Source organism: Akebia trifoliata, chromosome 14 (genome assembly GCF_017979445.1).
Source record: "Akebia trifoliata isolate Shusen 1 chromosome 14, ASM1797944v1, whole genome shotgun sequence".
Taxonomy (NCBI): Eukaryota; Viridiplantae; Streptophyta; class Magnoliopsida; order Ranunculales; family Lardizabalaceae; genus Akebia; species Akebia trifoliata.
The window spans coordinates 2724683-2749507 of record NC_141388.1 but is presented as its reverse complement, the minus strand read 5'-3'; the positions used below and the strand labels follow the sequence as shown (position 1 = coordinate 2749507).

Genomic DNA, 24825 nt, shown 5'->3' with positions numbered 1-24825 from the left:
GTTTTGGAATGAGCTGATTTTTTATGATGATGATCTCCTCATTGTAGAGATCATCCTCACCAAAAATAAGCCCATACCAAAACTTCTAACTCATGTTTTGAAAAATGTTTTGCTAAAAAGTTTGCCATTGAACGTGACCCTATATATATATATGTGTGTGTGTGTGGAAATGCTCAACACGCTACACTTTAACAAACGTGTTTTGTCCTACATGGGTTAGAAGTTTTGGAATAGCCTGATTTTTGGTGAGGATGATCTCTATAATTAAAAGATCATCCTCACCAAAAATCAGCCCATTCCGAAATTTTTATCCCCATGTTTACAAGTTGAAAAATCGTGGACAAAGATCATCTTCACCAAAAATCAGTCTATTTCAAAACTTCTAACCCATGTAGGACAAAACACGTAAGGTAAAGTATAGGGTAAAGCGTAGGGTGTTGAACAGGACCTTTATATATATATATATATATAGAGAGAGAGAGAGAGAGAGAGAGAGAGAGAGAGAGCACACAACTATCCGGCGAAGGTTAAAAATACAGGTGGGGGCAATGGGGACACTTTCTCCAACAATTATTTTCAAAAATTAGGGTGGGATGTGACCCTAATGTCTATAAACTTTTGCCAACCTAAGGGGAGAGGACATGGTTCATCCAAGTCCACTGGTAAAGAAGTAAGCTCAGGATTTAGATCATGAGTCATCCACATGGCTAGAGGCTGAGGGGCTTGGCTCGATCCCGAGACCACCAATTTGTTGCTGTTGTTGAAGCTGGAAAGCCATATTAAATTTTAGTATATGTAATGGGGAAGAAGAAATAGAGATGGATTCTTGGCGTTTTTCCTGTTTGAACTTATATAGTGTACAGCTTCGGATGCTTTTCACCCGGGAGATACTGTATACTCGATTTATTTATTTCTTAGGTCTGGAATGTAATTATATATTGGAAACCCTGAGACCAAACCAGTATCAGAACATGTATAGGTGGATCAACCAGTAATGCATGCTGATTACTGACAAAATCTACAATCTGACAATTAGAAAATTACTCAGAATAATATTTGATCTATTTTGACATTCTCGTAGTGGGACTCTAAAATTATACACTTGAAGAATTCAACTCTGAAATTTTCCAAAGGACAACAAAAAGAAACGATCAAAACCCGAATGAATAATATTAGAACAAACAGGTAAGGGAAAGGAAAGGGTGTATCAGAATGGTTATATAAAACAATTGCATACCGAGAATCAAAAGACTTGAGGAGTGTTTTAGGTTCACACCTGATGTAGAAGCTGGGATGGGGAGTAACCTGTCATAGCCACCATGACCAATACCACCCCCTTACATCTTGCTCATGATTTAGAACCGTAACCTATCGTTATTTATTAGATCACTGTCTTCATCTCTCTCACACTCATAATGTACCCTTTCATCAACTCCATTAACATCCACATCATCATCATCATCATCTTTTTCCATATGTTCAGATTTCGCCTCAAATGAATTCCAAGTAGGAGGGAAGGTCTTCTGCAAAGCTTCTGTAAGCTCTCCCCCTGTTCTCTCAATCTTACGTAAACACTTGGACCAATGAACTGCAGTCCCCATATCGACGATTATACCAAGTTGTATCATTTCTCTACATACAGACAAGATTCCTGAGTAAATGTATTCTTCGGTTAAGGTAGCTCTTGACAGTAAAGATGTCATCAGACAATGATACACGGCTTTATCCGGCTTCAACCCGGACAACTTCATCTCTTCAAAGCACTTCAATGCTTTCTCTGGAAGTGAGGCACGGGTCCAGCCATGTATTAATGTGGTGAAGGTTTTTACATTAGGCTTCACCCCAGCAGCTCGCATTTCCTCAATTGTCTTTGTTGCTCTCTGCACACAAAGAATTCTCTAGTCAAACATGAATCACATAAAAACCCTAATTCATAATATGATTAAAAATGAACTGATGGACTAATAAATCTAGAACTTACCAGCATATCTCCAGCTTTGGAACACGCATTTATAAAAGATGTGTAAGTATGGATATCCGGAAGAACCCCATCTTGCTTCATCTGTTGCATCAAGTCAGAAGCCTCCCACACATCTCCTCTTCGAGCCCATCTACACGATAAAAAAAATACAAATTTAGATGCAAGAGGATAGGAAAAAATAAGAAGCCCAAGAACGAATTAACATATTCCAATAAATAAATAAAACTCCTATACTCTCCCAACAGAATCTGTTGAAAAGAGAATAACAAGTCAACCTTCAGTTAAAAGTTAAATACTTGCAAGATGTGAAATAATCCATACCCGTCAATTAATATGTTGTAAACAAAGGTATTTCTTGGAAAATGCTTAGCACTCATTTCCCTTGTGACTGCTAAAGCACTTTGCATCCGGCCAGCCTTGCAACATGCCTTGAGTAATGCCTGGTAAGAGAACACATCAAGTTCCAGTCCTTCATCTTTGATTTTAGTAAAATACTCGAATGCTTTGCCAGTATCACCAAGAGAAGCATAACCATGCATTATGGTCGTATACGTATGCTCATTAGGAGTTATGCCAGCCAGTAACATCTCATCTATTATTTCAACAGCCTTCTCCATCTGCAAGAAACACAAGGGACTAAACACAGCTTTAAATGTTGACAACTAAGAAAACATTAAATAATCTCGCATGAAGAAAAATGTAACAGCTATGGTATCAATTCGGTGACCACGAAGTGCCTCACCATGTGGGCAGTTCAATTGCTCAATGTTTGCGAAAGTAAAACCAGAAGAAAATCTCACAATTGGACAGATTACAAAAATCGACTGGACATATTACTCTTGAACAGTGAACAATTTGTGGAAAATGGTCCAAAATGGAATTCTAATTAGCGGATGATTCAGATCCACCCATACAAAAGGTGCCCGACAAATTGGACACAAAGGATTCATTAGTGATTGAATTTTCCAGGTCTGAAAGTATTCACAAATCATTATTATCCATGCAAGTAATGCAACAACTTGGCATTTTAATGGTACAGCACAAGACCGACACCACATATCGAGGTCGGAATGGGATCAGGTATTTTCACATCTCACTGTAGTGTTTGGTTTGTCTTTATTGGAGATTGGAGAACAAGAAGAAATGACCGAACACTGTAAACATCCCGATAAAAATCCTGCTCTCTAGTGTATGGAAATGATCTGTTACCTTCCACACATGCATTTGTCCTTATTTTTATTTAGAAAAACGTCTGACCTGTGTTTAGGACTTCTCAGGGTTCAAATATATCATACTTCAACCACGAGATGTGTACAGTTATTGTACCTGACGCTTTTCAACAAGGCCAAGAATTAGTGCATTAAAAGTATGCACAGTTGGAATGCATCCACTCCGCCTCATCATATCAAAGATTTCAAGGGCTCTCCTCATTTCTCCAGCTTTTGCAAATCCTTGTATGATTGGCCTAAATGTCTGTGTGGTAAGCCTAAGTCTCTGCCTTTGCATTTCTTCAACAGTTCCTACGGCTCGAACCATGTTACCCATCCCGCAAAATGCTCTGATGACATTATTGTAGAGCACAGTGTCAGGCTTCAATCCGGCTTTGACCACATCTTCAAAAATAGCAAATGCATTTGCCCAATCGTTTAATTTTAAAAATCCATTGATCAACATGGAGTAGGTTTTCATGTTGTGTTTAATGCCACATGACTCCATCATTTTGCTAACCTCCAAGGCTTTTGTAACCTTTCCCATCTGAAAGAATGAACATCCAAGACGTCACAATGGTATTCAAAACATCACCTTCAAATGAGACAATTTGTAAGGGAACCACATACAAAATCAAAATTCATAAATAAATAATATTTAAAAAAAAAAAGGTGGGGGGGGGGGGGGGGGGGGGTGGCGAGGGGGAAGCGATAAATGGACACTACTAGCATAGTTGCAACTTGAAAGATCAAGTGTACAGACTAATGAAGTTAATCAAACCAAACATCATATTGCTTACAACATGCTTTAAAGTGTGCATTTGTCTATTTTGGGTTCCATTTGTCAGGCAGATCCTCCATTGCACTGTAATATATATCTTTTTTCCCCTTATTAACTTCTGAACACTATCACATCATTCCACCAGAGTTTCCTTATGTGTAGCTTTTTCCCATAGATTCATGAAAAACAACTTCTGCGACTCTTTTAATGCATTTGGATTCTGAATCCCTTATCAATGTAATCTCTGCCTCTCCATATCCTCTCCCTTTATCAATTATTGATTAAAGACTATGTTTTTCTCCATTTAGCTTTCACGATCTCATTCTTTGGTATCCTTTATTTTCATCCTTGTCTTCCATCTTTTAATGTGCATGTTTAAAACCATTACCAATGTTGTGTGGTCGACTCTGCCATGAATTGATCTCACGATCTTTGCATATTGATTGCTCATTTCTCCAATGTAGAAAGAAGTCTATCTAGCTTTAATGGTTCCATTCACGGAAGTAACTAAATGTTCACTCTATACTTAAAATATGTGTTTTCCATCACTAAGGCCTTGCTTGCTAAGCTCTAAAACTCTGCAAAAACGAAATTTTACATTCATATGGCTATTACGGGTGCTCATTTTCATCTCTGTAAAGTGAGGTCCAAGCAAAAAATTACAATGAGGTATGAGATGAAGCTCTTGTTCCCTATATCCTGAAGTATCCAAATACCAACAAGGTTTCCATACACATGCACACTGATACATTATATCAGGGACAAATACATACAAAAGTTCAATTAGTGCTAAAAGTAAGCCTGTGGATTTTTCAATGGCCTGTGAGCTTGACGGATCATTCTTGGAAACCCAGCCATTTGCATGGCCCCAGACAGATCAAACTCAATCAATGGAGACTTCCTTGCACTATTGCTCCAAAGCAACTAAACCAGGACCTTTGACAGCACCAAATAAGATACTTCTAGATAATCATTGGAGCATGAAAATCAAGAGAGCTGACAAAGATAGACCTACATATAGAAAATTAAAAACAAAATTTCCTCACCTTTGTGTACATATTAATAAGACAACCATAGCTGATCACTGAAGGAGTAAAACCACATTCCTGAAACAACATTCATTGCTAGTATCATTACACATGGAAAAACACATAATAACATCCATAGGAACATGCAAGTTGAAGGTTCTAAAAGAGCAAAAGAAAAACCATATAAGGAAATCAATTGAGGTAGTGAGAACAAATTATAAGACTGGGCAATGTCTCAGTCAGGAAAAAAACTGAGACATTCTAAGACAATCTAAAACATTTCCAAAATATTGAGTATTTTGGGGTCATATGATTCATTCCGGTCTCAGCGGAAACATTCCAAGATTATATGGAACTTTGAACTGTGTCCATACCTTTAGATAGAATTGAATGGAGGAAATGACTCGTTCAAGCAACCCCAGATGTTTGGGATAATGCTTTGACAATGATGATAAGAGGCAATGTTTCAGTCAGGAGAAAAACCAAGATGGACTTGACCTAGATGTTTCTAAAAACTGAGACATTTCGAAAGATTCACTGTTTCAAGGTCAATTTATTGTTCTGGTCTCGGCTGAAACTGGAATGTTCTACCTAACATTCTGAAATGGGTCAAAACTTAGAATCATGAATAGAAGTATAGCATCCATAACACTGAGAATTCAGTTATTTATGAGACACACTCAAAAATTTCAAACTTGGTAGTTATTTGAAAGCGTGCTTTCCATATCCATACTAATTGCGGACAATACACTAGTGTTTTTAGAGCATTCGAGGGATCAAGTTAGAGTGCTTCGTGTGTTATTATGTTGCTTTGAGACTATGTTAGGATTACATATTAATTTGCAGAAAAGTACGCTTTTTGGGGTAGGAGAGGTGATCGATATTCATTTGATGGCAACTACGCTGGGATGTGGATATGATACCTTGCTTACGTCATACTTGGGATTACCGTTGGAAGCACCATATAATAGTATCAAAATCTGAGACAATGTGATTGAGAGACTGGAAAAAAGATTAAGTAGGTGGAAGGCCAATTATCTGTCGAAAGGAGGGAAGGTGACGTTGATCAAAAGTACTTTAACGAGTATCCCGGTGTATGTCCTATCGTTGTTCACGTTGCCGAGGTCTATCGAAATCAGAATGGAAAGGCTTATGAAGGATTTTTTGTGGAATGATAGGAAAGACAGGAGAAAGTACCATTTGATCAGATGGAAAGTAATTTGCATGCCTAAGAAGAATGGAGGGCTGGGTATTAGGGGGCTTAGATTAGCAAATAGAGCTTTATTAGGAAAGTGGCTCTGGAGATTCAGTGAATAAAGGAATAGTTTGTGGAGGAAGGTTATAAGGGCAAAGTACGGGGAAAGGGGGTTAGGTTGGTATAGTGGCGAGGCGAAAGATCCTTATGGGTGTAGTGTTTGGAGAGGGGTTCTTAAAGGGACGGAGGATTTTGAGAGAGGGATTAGATTCAGAGATGGTTGGAGGATAGAATTAGATTCTGGGAGGATAGTTGGTACGGCACATCGCCTCTGACAGTCCAATTTCCGTCGCTGAACGCTTGTTCAATTACTAAAAATCGCTCTATCCAGCAGTGTTTGGTTGGCAATGACACTGGTCCTACTTGAGATTTAGGGTTCAAAAGAAATTTTAATGATTGGGAGCTAACTGAGGTGACATCTTTCCTTGATCTTATGCATATGGTTCAACTCAACAACAGTGAACAAGACAAGTGGGAATGGGTAAGAGCTAAGGATTCAAGGTTCTCTATCAAGTCTTTCTATAAATGGCTTACTTCCTGCGCAGAGAGTTCCCTAGTAGGATTTATTAGTTGGTCAAGGTTAGTTCCCTCTAAAGTATCTTTCTTTGTTTGGTTGGCTAATCTGGGTAGGATCCTTACGTTGGATAATTTGATTGTGCGGGGTTGGATTATTCCCAATTGTTGCCCTCTTTGTATGAATGATGGGGAATCTGTCAATCATATGTTGATCCATTGTTCATTTTCTTATAATATTTGGTCAAACTTCCTTGGTCTCTTCGGTTTTAATTGGGTCCCGCCTCGTAAGTTCTCCTCGTTGTTAGTAGAATGGACTAGTAACGTTTTCCACACCAGAAAAAGGATCCTTTGGGCTATATGCTCCCCTCGGCTATCGCTTGGGGGATCTGGAACGAAAGAAACAACAGAGTGTTTAATAATAAGAGTAGCAGCTCTCATGCAGATTTTTTGGAGATCTTGGGTTTGTTATACCTTTGGTCAAAACAGAATATAGAGTTCGCGGGGACTACATTCAACGATTTTGTGTTTAGATGGCACACATTTTGTAATTACTAATGTTGTTTTTCTTTTCTTTGTTGTTCTTATTTGAGGCTTTCTCGGCCTCTTTGTTTATTGTATTCCCTTTCTAATCAATATATTATACTTTTCAAAAAAAAAATTGCATGGGACCTCAGGTCAGCATGAAAAATAGAGTCATAGATAACACTGAAACATCAAGGATGGTAAGCCCAGATCCAGAGCATATAGAAACATTATGTATCCAATCAAGAAAGAAGCAAATGAGGATAATATAAAAATACCATAATAACTGTGGTAGAAATTTACCGACGAAGCAAATATATATACAAGAGAACTGGTTCATATCCTACATATGCTAAGAAAGATTCTAGGCACGATTAAAAGCTAATCCTCTTTCTTATACTACATATCTATAAACAGAGCACATTTTTTGGTCAAGAGACAAGTGCATTTCATATGAAAGGTTTTAAATATTTTAGAAGAAACTGCAAACATCGTGAATACGCTGCATGCAGAGGTATGACTTTGTATCTTTGTGAGGTTACATTTGTATAAAGTGTTGACCATACAGAGAACTGCTCAGAGTGATCAGAGCGATAATGATGTTCTTATCTTCACAAACAAGGAAGAAACAAAGCAAAAGCTCTGTTATCAGGTATAAGGGCACGCATCCTACAGCTCTCTCAGTTTAATAAGAATACTACAACAATAGCAAAGTCCATTGCAAGTATTTTAATATACAAAACTCAGAACCATTCCCAATTTACAGACACATTTTCTATAGAAATTACAACAGGAAAAATGAAAGGCAATTCCTATATAACAAACTACAACAAGGGAGCTTTTCTCTATAGAATGTACCTTAAGCCTTTCAAACACTACAAGACACTTTTCCTCGTTAGCAATGTTCGTGTAACCATCCATCATAGTATGATATATGTCAATGGGGGCATCAATGCCTTCTTCTTCCATCTTCCTTACCAACTCTTCAGCACGACCCATGTTACAGGTTTGACTGGTAATTACAAAAAAAGAACTTAATACTGCAAATGTTACAAATAGAAGTTGAGTTGTTTAAGTCAAATCATAGTCCATTATGGGCATCAACTTCAAAGAAACTACAAAAGAGTGCACTGTGAACAAAATAAACAGAAAAAAAACACCACCACATAAACATAAAACTACCATGATTGCAGAAAAAATATTTCAATTAAGGTTTTAACTGGAAAATAACAAAAAATTCTAACCCAAGCCCTCCAAAACAAAGTGTTGATTTGAAAAATGGGATCACTTCTGGATGTGATTCATCAAGGTTTCAATAAGAAAATAACAAAAATCTTACTTAAATAATGATGCTTGACTAATAAATGGGAGCCACTTGTAAGTTGTAAGAGCATAAGAAACAAGCTTATCCATAAATTGTTAGCATTTATCACAACTTGATACCACCTTAATACAGTGTCCATGCATCATGTATACCACATCTACGAAGGGGTAGGAGACATGACTCAGTAACACTGTATAACAGAGTTTCCGCATCATGTCTAATCATATACCACTTCAACAGAGGTAAGGAGCTTATATTAGCAAAAGTTAACATAACAACATACCGAGAATGAAAAGTGCAACTATACATCCAAAAAATGAAACAAGGTAAACCTTAAAGCTTTGATCATAGTTGAATTTAGATTTTGAACAAGGTTCCAATATTTTATTTATCTTTCAACCAAAATATCTACTAAAAGTACTCACCAATGAGCATAGATTATGTTACCATATATGATAGCATTCAAGTTTGCATGCCTCTCTTTTGCCTCCTTAAACCATTTATCTGCAGCTCTTCCAAAGCAATGTAGATGAGCATTAGGAGGCAGACATATCAGTATGTATAGTCACTTAGCCACCAACTACATAGCCTCAACATGTGGAATAATATGTGCTAAAATTGAAAGTAAAACAGCACAAAAGAATCTGCAAGATATGTAATATCTAGATCATATCTAACACGTGTAGTAGCCAAAACACTACAACAAGAATGACAAAAGAAAGGACATAAGCTCTACCTTCCAACTTAAACTGAAAATAAATATTAAACAACGTGAAAATGAATATACTAAAACATAACCAAACAAAATGCTTGCACACTTCTAGTGTAGCAGAATAAAAATAAAAATATATAATTCATAAGAATCACACCATTGGAAGAGATCTATGATGATAAAGATGGCGATAAAAACAAGCAACCTCTACATTTTATTGAGAATTTGGGATTTGATGGCTGATGCAAAAGTTGATTGAGTTCATCTATTTCTTTGGGCGGGTGAGAGTGAGAGGTGGATAAAAATCTACAAGGTCATATGTACAAAAAGTACAAATTTAATGATAAGAAACAGAATTTAATAGTTAAAAGGAAATCAGGGGACTAACATTGAGATTTTTTCCTTTTTTGAATTAATAACCCTTTTTTCTCTTATTTTTTTTACCTTTCAAAAAAAAAAGTTTCTCAAAAGAAAATAAGTGTACAACATGATCATTGATTATTGGTATTCTTCTTTTGAACACCAATTTTTTTATTTTTATTTTTTTTTTTTTTTAATACATGGGTATCCAGACTTGGTCCAACTAATCTCATGGACACATCCATTACCACTTCCAGTACATGCACTGTGTACCTGGCCTTTTAAAGCACCAGGGTGGTGGCCAACAAGGGGTGAAGAGTGATTCAAACTCAGGACCTCTTCTTTTGACCACCAAATTTTTGCTTCAAATCAAAACTCAGAGTTAGCCAAAAAAAGTACTAGAAGGTGTTTCATACCCAACCAATAGTTACTAAACATAGATAAAATAAGATGGGATGACTTAGAAGTTTTACAATTTCATTTTTTCTATTCTAGCAGAAAGCTCAATTAATAATGGCTCTAACGAAAAGTATGGATTATTAGAATTTTTTTTAATTGGCTTTCGACTAAAGAGGGAGGGGTGCATGAATTACCAGAGTGTTAACACAGGTAAAGAAAGCAGTGATGTCTCAATCATACAAAATAGTAATTAATATAATATCCCATAGTACAACTTTAATCAAATTAAAAAATATGAAATATGATAAGAATGTCAGCAAGAAAGGAAGAAAGCAACATAATCAAAACATCAGGTAATGCATAGGTGACAAAGATCCCTCAAAGAAATTGCAAGAATTACTTATTTTTCATTTCACAAAAATTTAACTAAAGAAATTAAATTAGCAAACATTTTCTATGGATAAAATTGCAAATGTTATTTTGTTTATTAACTGATTTTGAAAGTGTAGAACATTGTTGACTTTGGACAACCAAATTAAAAAAGATTTTGAAAAATTATATAAAATGATAGATTTGGGAGTTCTACTTTCAAATTAAAAAAAGACTCATACCAAAGATTTATGTCTATGGTCATTACATGCATAGTACATCAATTTGAAGCAGAGATAAATAGGGGGACACTGGCGTATTAATAGTAATAATAAGAAAGGGATGGACAGAAGAATAAATAAATAAAATAAAGCACATAGAATTTAATTTTATATCTAACCAATGCTTGAATGTCTAGCACCTTAACACCCAGGCAACTACTTTTGTACTAGCGCCTACCGACACCTGATTTTTTGTAAGGATCCAGACTAGGCAAAATATTGCTTACACATGTAAGCTCTCATGCAACTGTATTAACCAACAAAGGGAACTAAAAAAGATCAAACCAGATGTCTGCATTTTACTTACTTAGCATCACCGATTTTGGCAAATCCCCCCACAATTATACTATATGTCACCAAACTCATTTCAATGCCCTCTTCCTTCATTCTCCTCACACAAGATAATGCTTCCTCCATGTCTCTAGCAACTGCATAAGCGTGAATAAGGCTGCATGAAATGAACTACCTTCAATGTGGGAAGATGTCATATCCTAATATATGAATAATATAAAAACCTTTAGACTAGGATATTCCTATCACTTCCATAGCAATAATTGTGCACCCAATCATAGTTAAAAGAATGCAGGGAGAACTCCCCCCCCCCCCCCCCCCCAAAAAAAAAAAAAAAAAAAAAAAATGAAGCCATATAAAAATTAGAATAAATTGGATTCAATTCAATTTTATTTTTATTTTTTTTTGGATAAGCAAGCAGGTTAGTGGTTAGTAATTAGTAGGTGAAACTAGGTTTTGAATTTAGGTCATGGTTTTAACACTCACAGACTTTAACCAACTTGGCAAGCCGGCACCGTACAATTGGATTAAAAATCTACGCGATTCACTTAAAGATTGACTTGAAAACTTTTATGCTATTTTAGTAATAATTTAGTACTATAAAAGAACTATAACTAATAACCAGAATAGCGATAGTTCTTACTTTGTATAGACATGGGAATTTGGTTCTATTCCCCTGGCTCTCATGCTCTCGAAAGTTTCACGTGCACGATGCACATCCCCCCGCCTGGCATAATAGTTCACCATCAACCCAAACTCTCTTCTAGAAGGCTGGCAATGCAAAACAATAAAAAATAAAAACAAGATTCAGAAAACCGTATAATAGATTTTTTTTTTATAAATATAAATTTCATTAAAGAAGAAGAAGATGTGAGGTGGCTAAGGAAGCCCCCATACAAGCAAACGAGAAAAGCAACAAGAACGAAAAACAAGACTGTAAAAAACAATTAAAACAATTAAAAAGCACAGATATTGCTTTCAAGAAAGAAAAGCTCGATTGACATGATGCTAAGGATCTCTGATGTCGTCCCAATTAAAAACAAATTCTTGAAAGCGAACTCCCTCAAAGTCCTTGCTCGTCTTGGACCAAAGAAAAAGTAACCCCAAAATCTCTAAGATCACTTTGTGAGATGAGCTCTCCTTGCTGTGGAATACCCTGTTGTTGTGCTCTCTCCAGATACCCCAAGTAATAGCAGATGGAAGGATAATCCAGAGATGTCTCTTCCTAGAAAAGAAGATGTTGAAACTCCACCCATTTAAAAGAGAAAACCAAGAAAATGGAAGAACCCAATCCATTTGAAAACGAGATAAAAAGAACATCCAAATAGCCCGGGCAAAAGAACAATGAATAAGGATGTGATTGACAAACTCCCCGTCCTTTGAACAAAGGTAGCAAAAATTTGGTGTAATCCACCCCCGAGAAATTAAGTTATCCAAAATGAGAATTCTACCCAACGAGGCAAGCCATAAAAAGAAGGAAACCTTAGAAGGAACCAGAGTGGACCAAATAACAGAAGGAGAGAAAGAAACCTCACACAACGGAAGCAAGCAATTATAAAATGACTTGACAGAAAACTTCTTATCCTTAGCCTTGAACCATTCCTTCCTGTCGTGTTCGTTCTCTCTGACTTGGATCAAATTAAGGAGATCTAGAAGAAATGTAACCTCCGTCAATTCCCATCATTGAAGTTCCTACTAAATCCCAGATCCCAAGAATCTGTGTTCCCGTCCCGGATCAGACATTGCCTTACCGAATTGTTTTTTTTCAAACAGCAAGCATACAAGGATGGGTATTGGGTAGATAGAGAAGAAGTCCCGCACCAAATATCCTCCCAAAATTTAACATTGTCCCCCAAACCAATTTTGAATCTAACCCCCTGATCAAACTTATCAACTCCCTTCAGAATACTTCTCCATACGCTGCACCCGTAAGTTCCTCTACCCTCACCACTATACCAATCAAAACCCTTCTCTCCATATTTAGCCTAGATCACTCTCCTCTACAAATTGTCTCTTTCTTCCCCGAATCTCCAAAGTCACTTACCCAAAAGAGCTTTATTCGTTAGTCTTAACCCTCTTATCCCCAGTCATCCATTCTTCTTTGTAGTGCAAACTAACTTCCAATTCACTAAATGATACTTTCTACCACCAGTATTATCATTCCACAGAAAACTCTTCATGAGACTTTCAATCTTTGCTTCTACAGATTTAGGCAATGAGAACAAGGATAATAAGTAAACCAGGATACTCGTTAAAGTACTTTTGATCAACGTAACCTTACCCCCTTTAGAGAGATACTTTGCCTTCCAAGTGCTCAATTTCTTCTCCATTTTCTCGATAACCCCCTCCCAAATATTCTTACTACAGTACGGAGCCCCTAAAAGTAACCCTAAGTAGGACGAAGGAAGCGTATCACTACGGCACTCCAAGATAACTGCTAAAACTGGAAGGTTCGGCACCTCAAAACCCCAAACAACTTGCTTTTTTGCAGATTGACATATAAATCTGAAATTGCTTCAAAACAACATAACAAAACCCGAAGAACTCTCACTTGATCTCTAAAAGGATCTAAGAACACTATGGTATCATCTGCGAATTGCAAGTGCGAAATTAGAGGATCCTCATTATTCACTCTAAAACTAGATAACCTCCCTATATCAACTCCCCTCCTAAATAGTTTCCCCAAGGCCTCAGTCACTATAAGAAATAAAAATGGGGATAACGGATCCCCCTGTCTCAAACCCCTAGAGCTCCTAAAATAACAAGCCGGACTACCATTGACTAAGATAGAAAAGGAGACCGAAGTGACACACTTCATAACCCACCCAATCCACTTAGAACCAAAGCCCATCCTGCCCAATATATACTGTAAAAAATCTCAGCTCACATGATCATAAGCCTTTTGCATATCTATTTTTCCTATTAGCCTTCTTATCTTTCATCCTAGAATCTAGAAATTCATTAGCCATTAACACACCATCCAGAATTTGTCTTCCCCTGAGGAAAGCACCTTGTTCTAAGCCAATTAATTTCTTTATCACTTCTTTCAATCTGTTTGCCAACACCTTGGAAATTATCTTATATACCGACCCCACTAAACTGCTAGGCCGACCCCACTAAACTGCTAGGCCTGAACTCACTCAAGTCTACTGCCCCTACTCTCTTGGGAATCAAAGCCACAAAAGTACTATTTAGGCCATAATCCAAGCAATATTTATCCTGCAACTCCCACACCACCTTCATGAAATCTCCAACTATAATTTCCCAACAATGCTTGAAAAATTCCATTGTAAAACCATCTGACCCCGGTGCTTTGTTCCCACCCATGGATGCAACCACTAATCTCACTTCATCCTCCCCAATCTGCCTTTCCAACCACTCTCTATCTCTTCATGAGTTAACTAGTTGAAATCGAGATTGCCAGGGCGAGGTCTCTTATCCTCTCTTTCCCTATAAAACTCTTTGTAGTAGCCCACAACACCGTATAATAGATTCACTAGACAACAAATCAAATATATAGACCGCTATGAGGTTGGTAGTTATATGTCATAACTCCAAAACCAGAATCATGAAATTAAGAGTTTCAGTGTTCATGGCAAAACCCGCATTATTGGGATACTACTTTTCGGGCCTAGCTTGTCCGATCTTTCGTGAAAAAAATTATATTTCGTTAATAACAGAGTTCACACATAATTCATGGTTTTGAACTTTTGAAAAATCATACCTTTTTAATCTTTTCAAAGGACCGAATAACAGCTTGCCAATTCTCTGGCTCAGTCTCAAGAACTTTCTTGAACTCCCTACGAGAACTCTCCCTCTCTTCATGCCACTTCGATCGATACTCGACTTCATCAGACCCCGCCAACCATCTATCCCTGTCCGCCGACCTTACCTTCAGTCTTCTCCCATCATCCAGCTTCACAGTCAAACTCCTCCCATGAAACTCCACTCCATCGAACTCCACTGCCTTCGCAGCCGAATTCACAGCAGTTGGACCACCATAAATGACGAAACCATAACCAACATTCCTCTCAGGATCATCATGGCCTTTAATCAAAATCACATTTTTAATCGGCCCGAATTGTCGGAAGAATTCAGCAACTTGATTCTTCTTAATCCACAGAGGGAGATTTCCAACAAAGATCTTACCATCTTGCCGAAATTCAGTAGCTGGGGGAGGGTCGGAACCTACATTGGATGAAACCCTAGAATTATCTTCTTCGGCATTTTCTTCACTAGTGGAAAGAGTTTCTCGCGGTGGTGGCGGTGGTGGCGGTGGTGGTGGTGGTGGTGGTGGTGGTGGAGGGGGGTTGATTTTACTGGAAAGCCAGAGTTTGTTGACGAGATTATCAGAATTTTTCTGGATTTTGGAGGAATTTACAAGATTTCTAAGAGGGTTTGTGGAGATTTTAGGGTTTTGAGGAATGGATTTGTTGGGAGAGGTTTTGAGGGATTTAGGGCGGCGGACATTGCTGGGTGTGTCAGAATCTGGCGAGAATTTCGCCAAGATAGTGAGAGTTTGGAATTTTCCGACGAAGAGAGATGGAGAGAAGGGTGAGGTATGAGTCTGTGTGGACGATAATGAGAAAATATCCATTATCGCTTCATCGATGGAGAAGATGAGACTGTGAGTGAGACTCGTGAGTGAGAGCTCCAAAATCTTTGTAAGTTAGTCTTTAGTGCGGGATTAACGTGCGCCAGGTAGGACTGAAATGAAATTTTCTGAACTCTTGAGGGTCTTTGCTGTTATAAGAGAGAAATCGAGATTGTAAACTGGCATGGGTCCACTATTTTTTTCTTGATCCCGTACTCGCGATAGTCGGTTTCAAAATCCACCGCTATTAATAACACGCCACGTGTCCTTCTATCTAATTGTTCACTTTCTGGTAGGGTTGGCGGATGTTCCTTCTCTCAAATCTCATTACTTGCTCTCAAATTGTTAAAAATTCTTTAAAGTAAATAAAAAACAAATATTCACGATTATATTGAAACAAGGATACAACAATGGAATAATAGGGGAAAATTTAAATTAGAGTAACATTAAATTAAATGGTGACGTTGTGCAGCCACGCTTAGGGAGCCAACGTTGGAGCCAAAATTTGTCCTATGTGAGTTAAATCAATTACTTTTGATGGTATGTGATTAGACATTAACATTAGAATTGCAACCTTGGTAATACTTGTGAACTCATGACAATTGTAAAGAAATTAATTGTATACGACAAATTTCACAAATGTATCTCGAGATATGTGAAAAGAGATTACAAATGATTTTTTATCGATTTGATAAAATGAAGATACAAATCTCAATACAATCCTCTGATTTACAATTAAATATAACGAAAAAGAATGTGTGTAGCTTTTCTCCTCTCCGGAGTTTAGTTTGATTGACTGAGAAGGTTGTTCTTGATATATAGATGATTACTTTTGATGCTTGATTTCTATGAAAATTTTCTATAAATTTTTTTCTCTTTGGTCTTCACGCTTGATCTACTAAAAATGATTTATTGGCTTCTGAAAAAAAAAACTTTAAACTTGATTTTCTTTTTAATCATAATTTTAGTCTCTTGAAGAATTTTATTTCATTTTTAGATGAAAACTTAAAAAGAAAAAATTCTTATTTAAAGGAGAACTTTTGTCTTTTGAGAGAAAGTGATTCAGGTCCATTCCAAATTAGCGAGTCTTTGGTATTTACATACTTAAAGTCATTTACTTTTTCAACTATGTTTTGACTTAAAAGAGTTTTAATTGGTTAGTCTAAAAATTAAATTCGTCTAAATCCAATTTTAAAAATTCTATGAATTATTTGTAGGTCAAATTCATTTATTTAGGCGCAAGACCCAATACTTAATATGTGGATCACTAGACTTTGTTTAGATTATGAATTTTACTTGTGAAAATCTAAATCCAAACCATATGAGATCTATCTCAATCAATGAGTCTTAATGTAGATGTGTAGACCCAACTTTGATTCTAGGGCATTTACAATAATTTAAAAAGTTGTAAGACCTCTTTAAATTTTTGATGCCTACATAACCAAACAATGAAAAGGAGTTGAATGCAAATTCAACTAACTATGGATTATAATGGAGTCATGATTTTCTTTTTCGAGATACACTTAGAATATTTAGGTAAAATAATTCTACTTTCTTAAAATTTGCCAGCTTTAGATTGTAAAAGAAAAGAATTTTTTAGTAAGAGAGATTGAGTTGGTAAAAATGTAAAAAACAGACACCCATTGATCTGATACTTGAATATACAAACCCTAAGATATTTTTGACACTCATGCCTACATTTGATTTACACTTTGATTACTAAGGTGCAAACTCTGTTCAAGTAGGATTGTCTATGGATCTATTGGTACCCAATAAACAGATATTCAAACAAATCGCTATGATCATTTAAATGGAGTAAAATTTGGGTTGTCGGGAGGACGAAAATGCTTTAGTTGTGTCAATTTTTAATTAGATTCCAGTTTATTGTTTTAACAAATGTTCTTGAACACTAGATGTTTTGAAATTTAGTCTGCCTTCAATGCAAGAATTGGACCAACTCGTTGGATCCTACAAACTATGATAGTTCACACAAAGCGAGAAGAATGACGTTGAAGGTCAACTATGGTACTTAGGATCATCTTTTTCCATATTCCAAACAAGATCTACAAAATATAAAATCTGAATAGAACAAGCTTATTTAACGGATGCAATAATCTGAAATCTATCTTTTCTTTCAGATTATTCAATCTTCTACTTAAAAGGTTGCACATTCTACACTCCACACTGAAACTTAATATGGGGATTATGCTTGCATGCATAGCGTGAAGTTTAGATTAGAATGAGTGAGCCATTTTTTTTCCTTATTTCGGTAACTGAATTTCCCAAATCATATCACAACCATACTTTTGTGGTGTCTCCATTTTCGGTAGCCATGTCACGAACAATGGATGATCACTGGGGCAAACTCCACAGTAAGTTGGGCATGGTCGGATAGAGAGTAATTCTCGGGCCACATCCCTTGCTCGACTTCCGGAGGGAAGAGGACAGCATTCTTAATATCGAAACCAATAGAAGTCGAAATCTTGGATTTGTCTTGTAATGTTTCTTCATGAACCTCGGTCTTGTCATTGTTCTCTTCTCTTTCTCTTTGTTGAAGGAATGGAGGAGATTCTTCTGATCCTCTCTGTGATGTGTCCAAAATGGAAAATCAACACAAGGTACCTAATATCCCCAAAAATTGTTCTAATGAAACAAAATACAATAAATAAAACCACCACACTTACGTTGAACTTTGCTAGATCGATCACTCCGTCTCTATCAACGTCTACATAGTCCCACAAATCCTTTATCTCTTCAGTACTCATGCCATCATGAGAATGGCAAGATAAGTCTACCTGATCAACAAAAATGAATATAAAATTAACAAAATACATGTTCGATATTATATCGAGACACATTCAATGAAATCACTATTAAAACCAGGGGATACCTGTCTAAGGGCTTGACAGAATTGGGAATATGTTATGTAACTGCTGCCGTTGAGGTCAGTTTTCTGGTTTAGCTGATAAGTAACTTCGTCGAGATGATGCTATGTGAAGAAAAAGTGACACAATACTTTTGTGAAAAAATCGAAATAGCAAAGATAACACAATCATACAAAACACAAGGATTTACATGGTTCAGCAGTGTGCCTACGTCCACGGAACAAAACAAGAACAATCACCATTTTTTCATAAGTTTTACAGCTACTGTGATTGGAACAAAACAAGATCTCTATTTATTTTTTTTTGATAAATATAAATTTTTATAAATAAAAAGAAAGAAGGGAGGCTGAGATAGCCCCCAAACTACAATAGCAGCTAACCAACAAGAAAGGAAAGAAATGAAAAGAACAAGCCCTATGAGGGACTACAAGTGACATACATTATCCCAATTAAAAACAAAGTCTTGGAAATAAGTTCCCTCAAAGTTTTTGCTCAACTTATCCCAAAGGAAAAGCAAAACAAGATCTCTATTTATATATCCGAGAGTTGCCAAAACACGTCAAACTCCCCAAAACAAAAATCCAAAAAAAAATAGAAAACCCGTATGAAAATTTTACATGATTGCCCTTTTCATATCCCTTAAAAAGTTCGGGTCGGGAGTGCTGCCCGCAAGCACAACAGAATACAAGACATTTACACCACAACTTTATGGTTTGATTTGATAATAAATATGGATAACAGAGAGGAGATGAAAATGTGCGATTCCTGCATAGGGCACACCTTAATATTTCCGAGAACAGATTCGATGAAGCTTTCCTTCAATGGCTTTCGATGATTATTAGGGTTAAGAAGCCATATGAAATCCACTCCACAAACATTTCCTCTGTGGTTTCGATGACTTACCCACTGTGATTGGAAAATAATGGGTAATCTCTTTTAGCCAGATTTATGTCTTAATGTTTTTATGCATATAAAGAGTTCGAACTAACTAACCTTATGGGCATCTCCATCACTATCTGTGTAATGATGGGCGACATCGTAAGATGACACAAAACCTTGAGATCGCAGAAATTTATAGACATGCCCCCTTTTACTTCCATTCCAGTCCCTATAACAAAATTATACAAAATAAATAAATCAATAAATAATTGGCACATAAACTTGTTTATAGACACATATACTTGTTTTGTTTGCTAACTGACCCACATAGTATGATAGGAACAGACATAAGCTGGTATTCTTCACGATATGATTCGAGATATTTTAAAATTTTGTATACCTGTACCAAAACAAGATGGAGACCAAGCATTTTAAAAATCAAATGATGCCGTAACATACCATGAAGGTGAAGAAAAACTGGTGATAAAAAATAAATAAACATGAATTGCAACCTGTTGAAGCCGAAGGAGGCAAAAACCAGAGTTATGAGGAAATAATAAGTGGGTGTTCACAATAAGTACTTCCTTCTCAATGTTGATAGCTTGATTTTGAGGAAAATGCACAACTAGATCGATGTGTAGAAGCTGAGCTACTCGGTCCCCAAAGTCATTGAATAACAATTCCTTGTAATTCAAAACTTGGAAGTGGCTTCGTTGCACTGCAGTTAGTAGACCTGCAACCAAGGAGATTAATAATTTCTTCCACCTATAGTCCAAAGTTTTTTTTTTTTTAAAGTAGTAAATGAGATTACATTGTAGATTTATTTATCACGGAAGAACTTCAAGGCCCGGTGAGTGCGGTGTGTACTCATTCATCTACATAAGGTCTTCATCTTATCTTTACGTGAATTTTCATCACATTCTAACGATGATACTTGTATCCCGATGGAAAGTTAATCAGTCTTCCCAAATTAATTATTTCTAATATATTTTGAGGAAATCAATCACCCCAAGTTAATTCCTCGTAATGTATTTCAGACACATGGCAAGTATGTTTCTACCATTGAGTATGAATTAGGACTGCAATTTACAAGTGAGATCACCTCAAAAGTTTTTTTTCCTTACTTGATGGCAAAGCTGAGGTTTCACATCCCCATCACCTCATGTACTTCAAGTTATTCACTTTATTATGAATTGAAGTGTTTATGATGCAATTGTTGCCTTTCATTTGGAAACAGGGGATGCAAAGATGGTTGTGCAAAAACCAGAGAAATCGTCATTACGGTACAAACTAATAAGAGAAAATTAAGATACCTGAGTGGAAATTATATTCTTTGGCACAATGGGGTTCTCCTCAAATCATGGTTTTAAAACTTGTTTTAACGTCTTCTCTCGACAATGAACGAGACTAGTCGTCTGGAACGAGTTTTCCGATACGTTTGAGTCGTCTCGTTCAACAATGAGAAAAAATGAACTGTGGTATTAAATCTCGTCCGATAAGTTTGACTTTACTATCCATCTCATTGGTGGACGATACCTAGACGTATCGGACAAGATTTAAAACCATGCCTCAAATTTTACATTATTAAGAAAAAAAAAAAAAATGTTGGCAAGGACATCGAACCATCAGCACGGTTATTTGGTCGTGAAAGCTTGTAAGTTGCATAACCAGCATCGTTGAGCCGCCTCTCATACATACCCGAAAGCTCATTATTCCCCACCCAAAGCTCCTGATATAAAAATCATCCAGAAATTTATCCATGACATGAGACTCAAAACACAATCTTCCTGTAATTAAAACTACTCGGTACTACAATATTGGCGATCATGAATCAAACTGACCTGTAAACATATAATTGAGGATCTTAGTTGCAATAGCTTATCCAATATACTCTTGTTTCGACTAAGCCAATACTCTCTAAACTCACTCTCCTGGCTCTGATGAGAACATCATGTAAACAGTTAAGAGGGACATAAAGAATAACATTAACCCAAACAATCTAGAGAGTCACGGATTTACCCCACAATCCAAACGCTTGTAAATTGGTGCAAGAATGTTGAAAGTGGTAAAAGAAATGTGGTTTGAGCCCAGAGACTGTTCTTTTCCATCAACAAATTCGATATTGGTAACATTTGTATACATTTTTGTACTGCCCATTAGCTCAAGATACAGCAAATTGAATTTTAGGTGTAGATTATATAAGTAGTTCGATATAAACCAAGGCAATATCGATGGGCGTTGTCTTATATTTGCAGATTGGATGTTTTGAACAATTAGAGAATCGGTTAGAAGGAATCTAGTACAGGATTGATCAGTGAACGTGGAATATACAAGGAATTATATGCTGACAAATGGTGCAATATTTCTAAATTCGACGTGGGAGTGTAAAGAAATGCCCCACTGGTCACTGGAAATACCATTTGAACCCCCATGAGAGAATAAATCTAACAGTGCCTCATAAATGGGATTTTGTTCGACTCAACAGGCCCCTTGATCGTTTTCTTCTCAGAAAAACAAATTAACAAATATCTTAATGTCCCCATCTTCAATCTCTAGCCAAAAACCCTTATTTTTCTTTTTTTTTTTTTAAGAAAAAAAAAGGAAAGAAACTGTTATTTTCAATTCCATGATAAATTCTTTTTAGAGGAAGGTCAAGAAAGATTGCAAAATTACGATAAATTCTTATTGCAAATCATTTGTTGGAATTTCCTTAAGAATTTGGATTAGCCATGCAAAATTTTCGTAACATAAATCTTTTACATTGCGTCACCTAGCATCCATAAAATGTTAGTTAAAAAAAAATTCATTTGCAAATGACTTGTGGTACACCGAGCAGGATTTGACTTGTCACAACTTTAGTATTCAAGTTATTAAGTATATAAATATATCCATTTGGGTATATTATCTCCAAGTCAATAAAATGACATAGAGATCCTCCCTCTTTTCTAAATACTTGCTGTATTGAAATAAATCTGTGGAGCAACAACCCCATAGATGAGGGACAAACAGGTCCTTAGCATCCTCTTAAAGAGAAATTCTCCATCGTAAGCTTGAAGAATAACGCATCAGTCACCTTTTTTCTTTTCTGTGCCGTTTGCTTTCGGTATCCAAGAACCAATTCCATCCCTCTTTAAAAGATTACATGCGTCTTCCTCACACATTCAGAGATGATGAAATGAGTGTGCATCCACTCTTTAAAGAAGGGAAGGGTGGGGGGCATAACTTTTGAAAAAGTTTGTAAACATTTTGAGAACAAAATACTTGAATGAATGATAAAAAGTTAGAAGCAATTAAACAGAATGAATAGATGCTATGAAACAAAACCTGACCACAGCCCGGGCATCACTTTTGGCATTCGACCACCAGGTTGAATGTTCTCTTATAAACTCCTTTATGGGAAAAGAAGGTATATACAATTGCCAGTACATTCACAGAACAATCCAGGTCATCATATATCCATCAATGGTTTCTGAAGATAAATCATCATATAAGATGATGAAGGCATTGCTCCATTGATTTCAAAACCTTTTAACAGCAGAAGATGATCAAGTAATTGTCATAAAATAGGAAAGATGTAGATGCACCGCATTACGTCTTCTTAAAAGGGATACAAGTACAACAGAAAAGTTTGGCACTGCTATCCAAGGCGAGATTCAACTAAACTCAACGTCTGAATTGGAAAGCCTTAAGGAGTTAAATACAGAAAACAAAGGCTGGGAATCAACAGAAAAAAAAATACGCGCATTTTCTATACACAAAACTAGTCCGTTGCTGGTTAACCAACAAGGCCCCAAAGTTCAGCCTCTCAAAACAGCTCCACAATTTCAATCTTGTAGTCCCAACCAAGATAAAAGCCACCACACCATAAACCCTAACCCTAATTCCTATTTTCCAGGCCCTTAAACCCTAATTCCTATTTTCCAGGCCCTTAAACCCTAAATCCCAAGTCCCAACACCTTTAAACCCTTGGTTGAACCCCAAGAGAAACCTACCCTTTAGTTTTACATAAGTTATGGTATTGGGGAAAGTTACTCTACAAAATTTGGTATCAAAACTAGTCGTTCTGCATCACTCTAGTAACATCCCCTAGCAAACCTTACTGATAAGTTATAATTTAAGATGGATAAATACTAGCTTCAACTATGCATTGATGGGTTAAATTATAAAGAAATTTTTTTTTTTAATAAGTATAATTTTATTAAGAGAAGAAAAATATTTTTTATTTGGTAAGTATAATTATATTTTGTTTTCAAGTTCTTTTAAATTACCATGACTCAAAATAACAAGAACAAAAAAAAACGATAACAAAATTTCAGGAAATTTTTTATGAAACACAAGATTGTTCAAACTTCAAACTAAAAGCACCTACTGCAACATAATGTTCGTCTCTTTCATAACCCAATCAATCCCACGACACAGCAAAAATATAATTATAACCATCAGAAACTTAAGATTTCTCCATTATAACAACTACAGAGTAATCTTCTACAAGTCCAAATCAAACTTTTAAAAAACAAAAACCCAAATACGATTAACACTAATAAACATTAAAACCGATCCCCAACAACTAAGATCAAAACTAACCCATTAAATCTTAGTCTCTCAGTAACGTCTTCCAGGAGCCCCAGCACCACCACCTCTACCGAAAACCGGCGCAGGAGTGGGGTCGGCCTGCTTGACTACACCGGGAAGGTCAGACATTCCGAGGGCAGCGAGCATGTCGATGGTCTCCTTGTCGACTTCGATGAGATCAGTCTTAATGGCGGACTCATCAGGTACGAAATCCATGCGACGCTCGCGCTCCTCTTCTTGTAGTTTCAGAGAGATACCACGAACTGGACCTTTCTGGATCCGCTTCATAAGATGCGTAGAGAATCCAGCAATCTTGTTTCGAAGGCGCTTCGAGGGGATGATTGCGACCTCCTCCAACATCTTCTTGTTGGTGTGGAAATCTAAAGTCATCCTCGAGTAGTACCGCTCGATCACCTGTCGAGACGACTTCTTCACGGTCTTCGTGCGCACGCGGCCCATGTTGGCTTCTCCTCCTCCTCTCCTCTGTGTGTGCGTCTCTCTGTATCCTCTCCTGTGTGTGTCTCTCTGTGTGTACGAGGGAATTAGGGAGGCGGGGGGAACGAAGAGTAAAGCGACTAAGCTAGGGTTAGGGTTTCGTTTCTACGGGTCGGGCGTGAAATGGTGCGGGTTAATACCCGATTATTGGTGCATATTTGTATAAAATAAGGCACCCAACTTTTACTTAATAAATAATAGGGAAAATTATTTAAAAAATAAAAAAAAAAAAAATTTTATTTACAAAAAATAATCTAATTTTTAAAAAATTCGAAAAAAGATACAAAATCGGTATTTGAAAGACCGGTTTTTCTCTCTCTTCAATTCTCTCAACTCTTTCTCTCTCCTCTATTATTTTAAAAAATAAATAATT

At 36.6% G+C, this 24825-nt stretch overlaps 3 protein-coding genes across 5 annotated transcripts; all 3 read right to left on the bottom strand.

Annotated features, from left to right (window-relative positions):
- Positions 1-1009: 1009 nt before the first annotated feature.
- Positions 1010-15714, bottom strand: LOC147385480 (pentatricopeptide (PPR) repeat-containing protein). 2 transcript variants are annotated; one of them, XM_086422627.1, is made up of 10 exons: positions 14752-15714; positions 11671-11798; positions 11044-11184; positions 9041-9127; positions 8150-8303; positions 5017-5076; positions 3308-3736; positions 2303-2598; positions 1982-2111; positions 1010-1880 (listed from the first exon to the last, which is right to left on the bottom strand). In XM_086422627.1, exons 1-10 carry the CDS (start codon positions 15622-15624, stop codon positions 1356-1358), a joined length of 2823 nt encoding a protein of 940 aa, XP_086278753.1. In that variant the 5' UTR covers positions 15625-15714; the 3' UTR covers positions 1010-1355. The 2 variants fall into 2 exon arrangements, with proteins under 2 accessions (XP_086278753.1, XP_086278754.1); XM_086422628.1 differs by lacking the exon at positions 9041-9127.
- A 1913-nt stretch (positions 15715-17627) lies between these two features.
- On the bottom strand, positions 17628-23669 carry LOC147385479 (putative calcium-binding protein At1g02270). 2 transcript variants are annotated; one of them, XM_086423417.1, is made up of 10 exons: positions 21405-23637; positions 21227-21322; positions 21009-21114; positions 19898-20118; positions 19709-19785; positions 19500-19614; positions 19287-19412; positions 18512-18610; positions 18306-18416; positions 17628-18205 (listed from the first exon to the last, which is right to left on the bottom strand). In XM_086423417.1, the coding sequence occupies exons 1-10, from the start codon at positions 21540-21542 to the stop codon at positions 17957-17959; spliced, it is 1338 nt and encodes a 445-aa protein (XP_086279543.1). In that variant the 5' UTR covers positions 21543-23637; the 3' UTR covers positions 17628-17956. The 2 variants fall into 2 exon arrangements, with proteins under 2 accessions (XP_086279543.1, XP_086279544.1); XM_086423418.1 differs by lacking the exon at positions 19287-19412 and having other exon boundaries at positions 21405-23669.
- Positions 23670-23812: 143 nt separating this feature from the next.
- Positions 23813-24536, bottom strand: LOC147385478 (small ribosomal subunit protein eS17-like). The gene has a single exon (XM_086423419.1). It carries the CDS (start codon positions 24414-24416, stop codon positions 23988-23990), a length of 429 nt encoding a protein of 142 aa, XP_086279545.1. The 5' UTR covers positions 24417-24536; the 3' UTR covers positions 23813-23987.
- Between the last annotated feature and the right edge of the window lie 289 nt (positions 24537-24825).

Coding starts and splice junctions, on each gene's coding strand:
- LOC147385478 (XM_086423419.1), bottom strand. CDS start 24,416: ATGGGCCGCGTGCGCACGAAGACCGTGAAGAAGTCGTCTCGACAGGTG.
- LOC147385480 (XM_086422627.1), bottom strand. CDS start 15,624: ATGGATATTTTCTCATTATCGTCCACACAGACTCATACCTCACCCTTC. Junction 11,185..11,670: donor AATTCCCATGTCTATACAAA/GTAAGAACTATC, acceptor CATTTCATGCAG/CCTTATTCACGCTTATGCAG. Junction 1,881..1,981: donor CCAAAGCTGGAGATATGCTG/GTAAGTTCTAGA, acceptor CTTTGTGTGCAG/AGAGCAACAAAGACAATTGA.
- LOC147385479 (XM_086423417.1), bottom strand. CDS start 21,542: ATGGGCAGTACAAAAATGTATACAAATGTTACCAATATCGAATTTGTT. Junction 21,115..21,226: donor CCTCAATTATATGTTTACAG/GTCAGTTTGATT, acceptor TTTTTATATCAG/GAGCTTTGGGTGGGGAATAA. Junction 19,615..19,708: donor GTTCCTATCATACTATGTGG/GTCAGTTAGCAA, acceptor ATTTTGTTATAG/GGACTGGAATGGAAGTAAAA.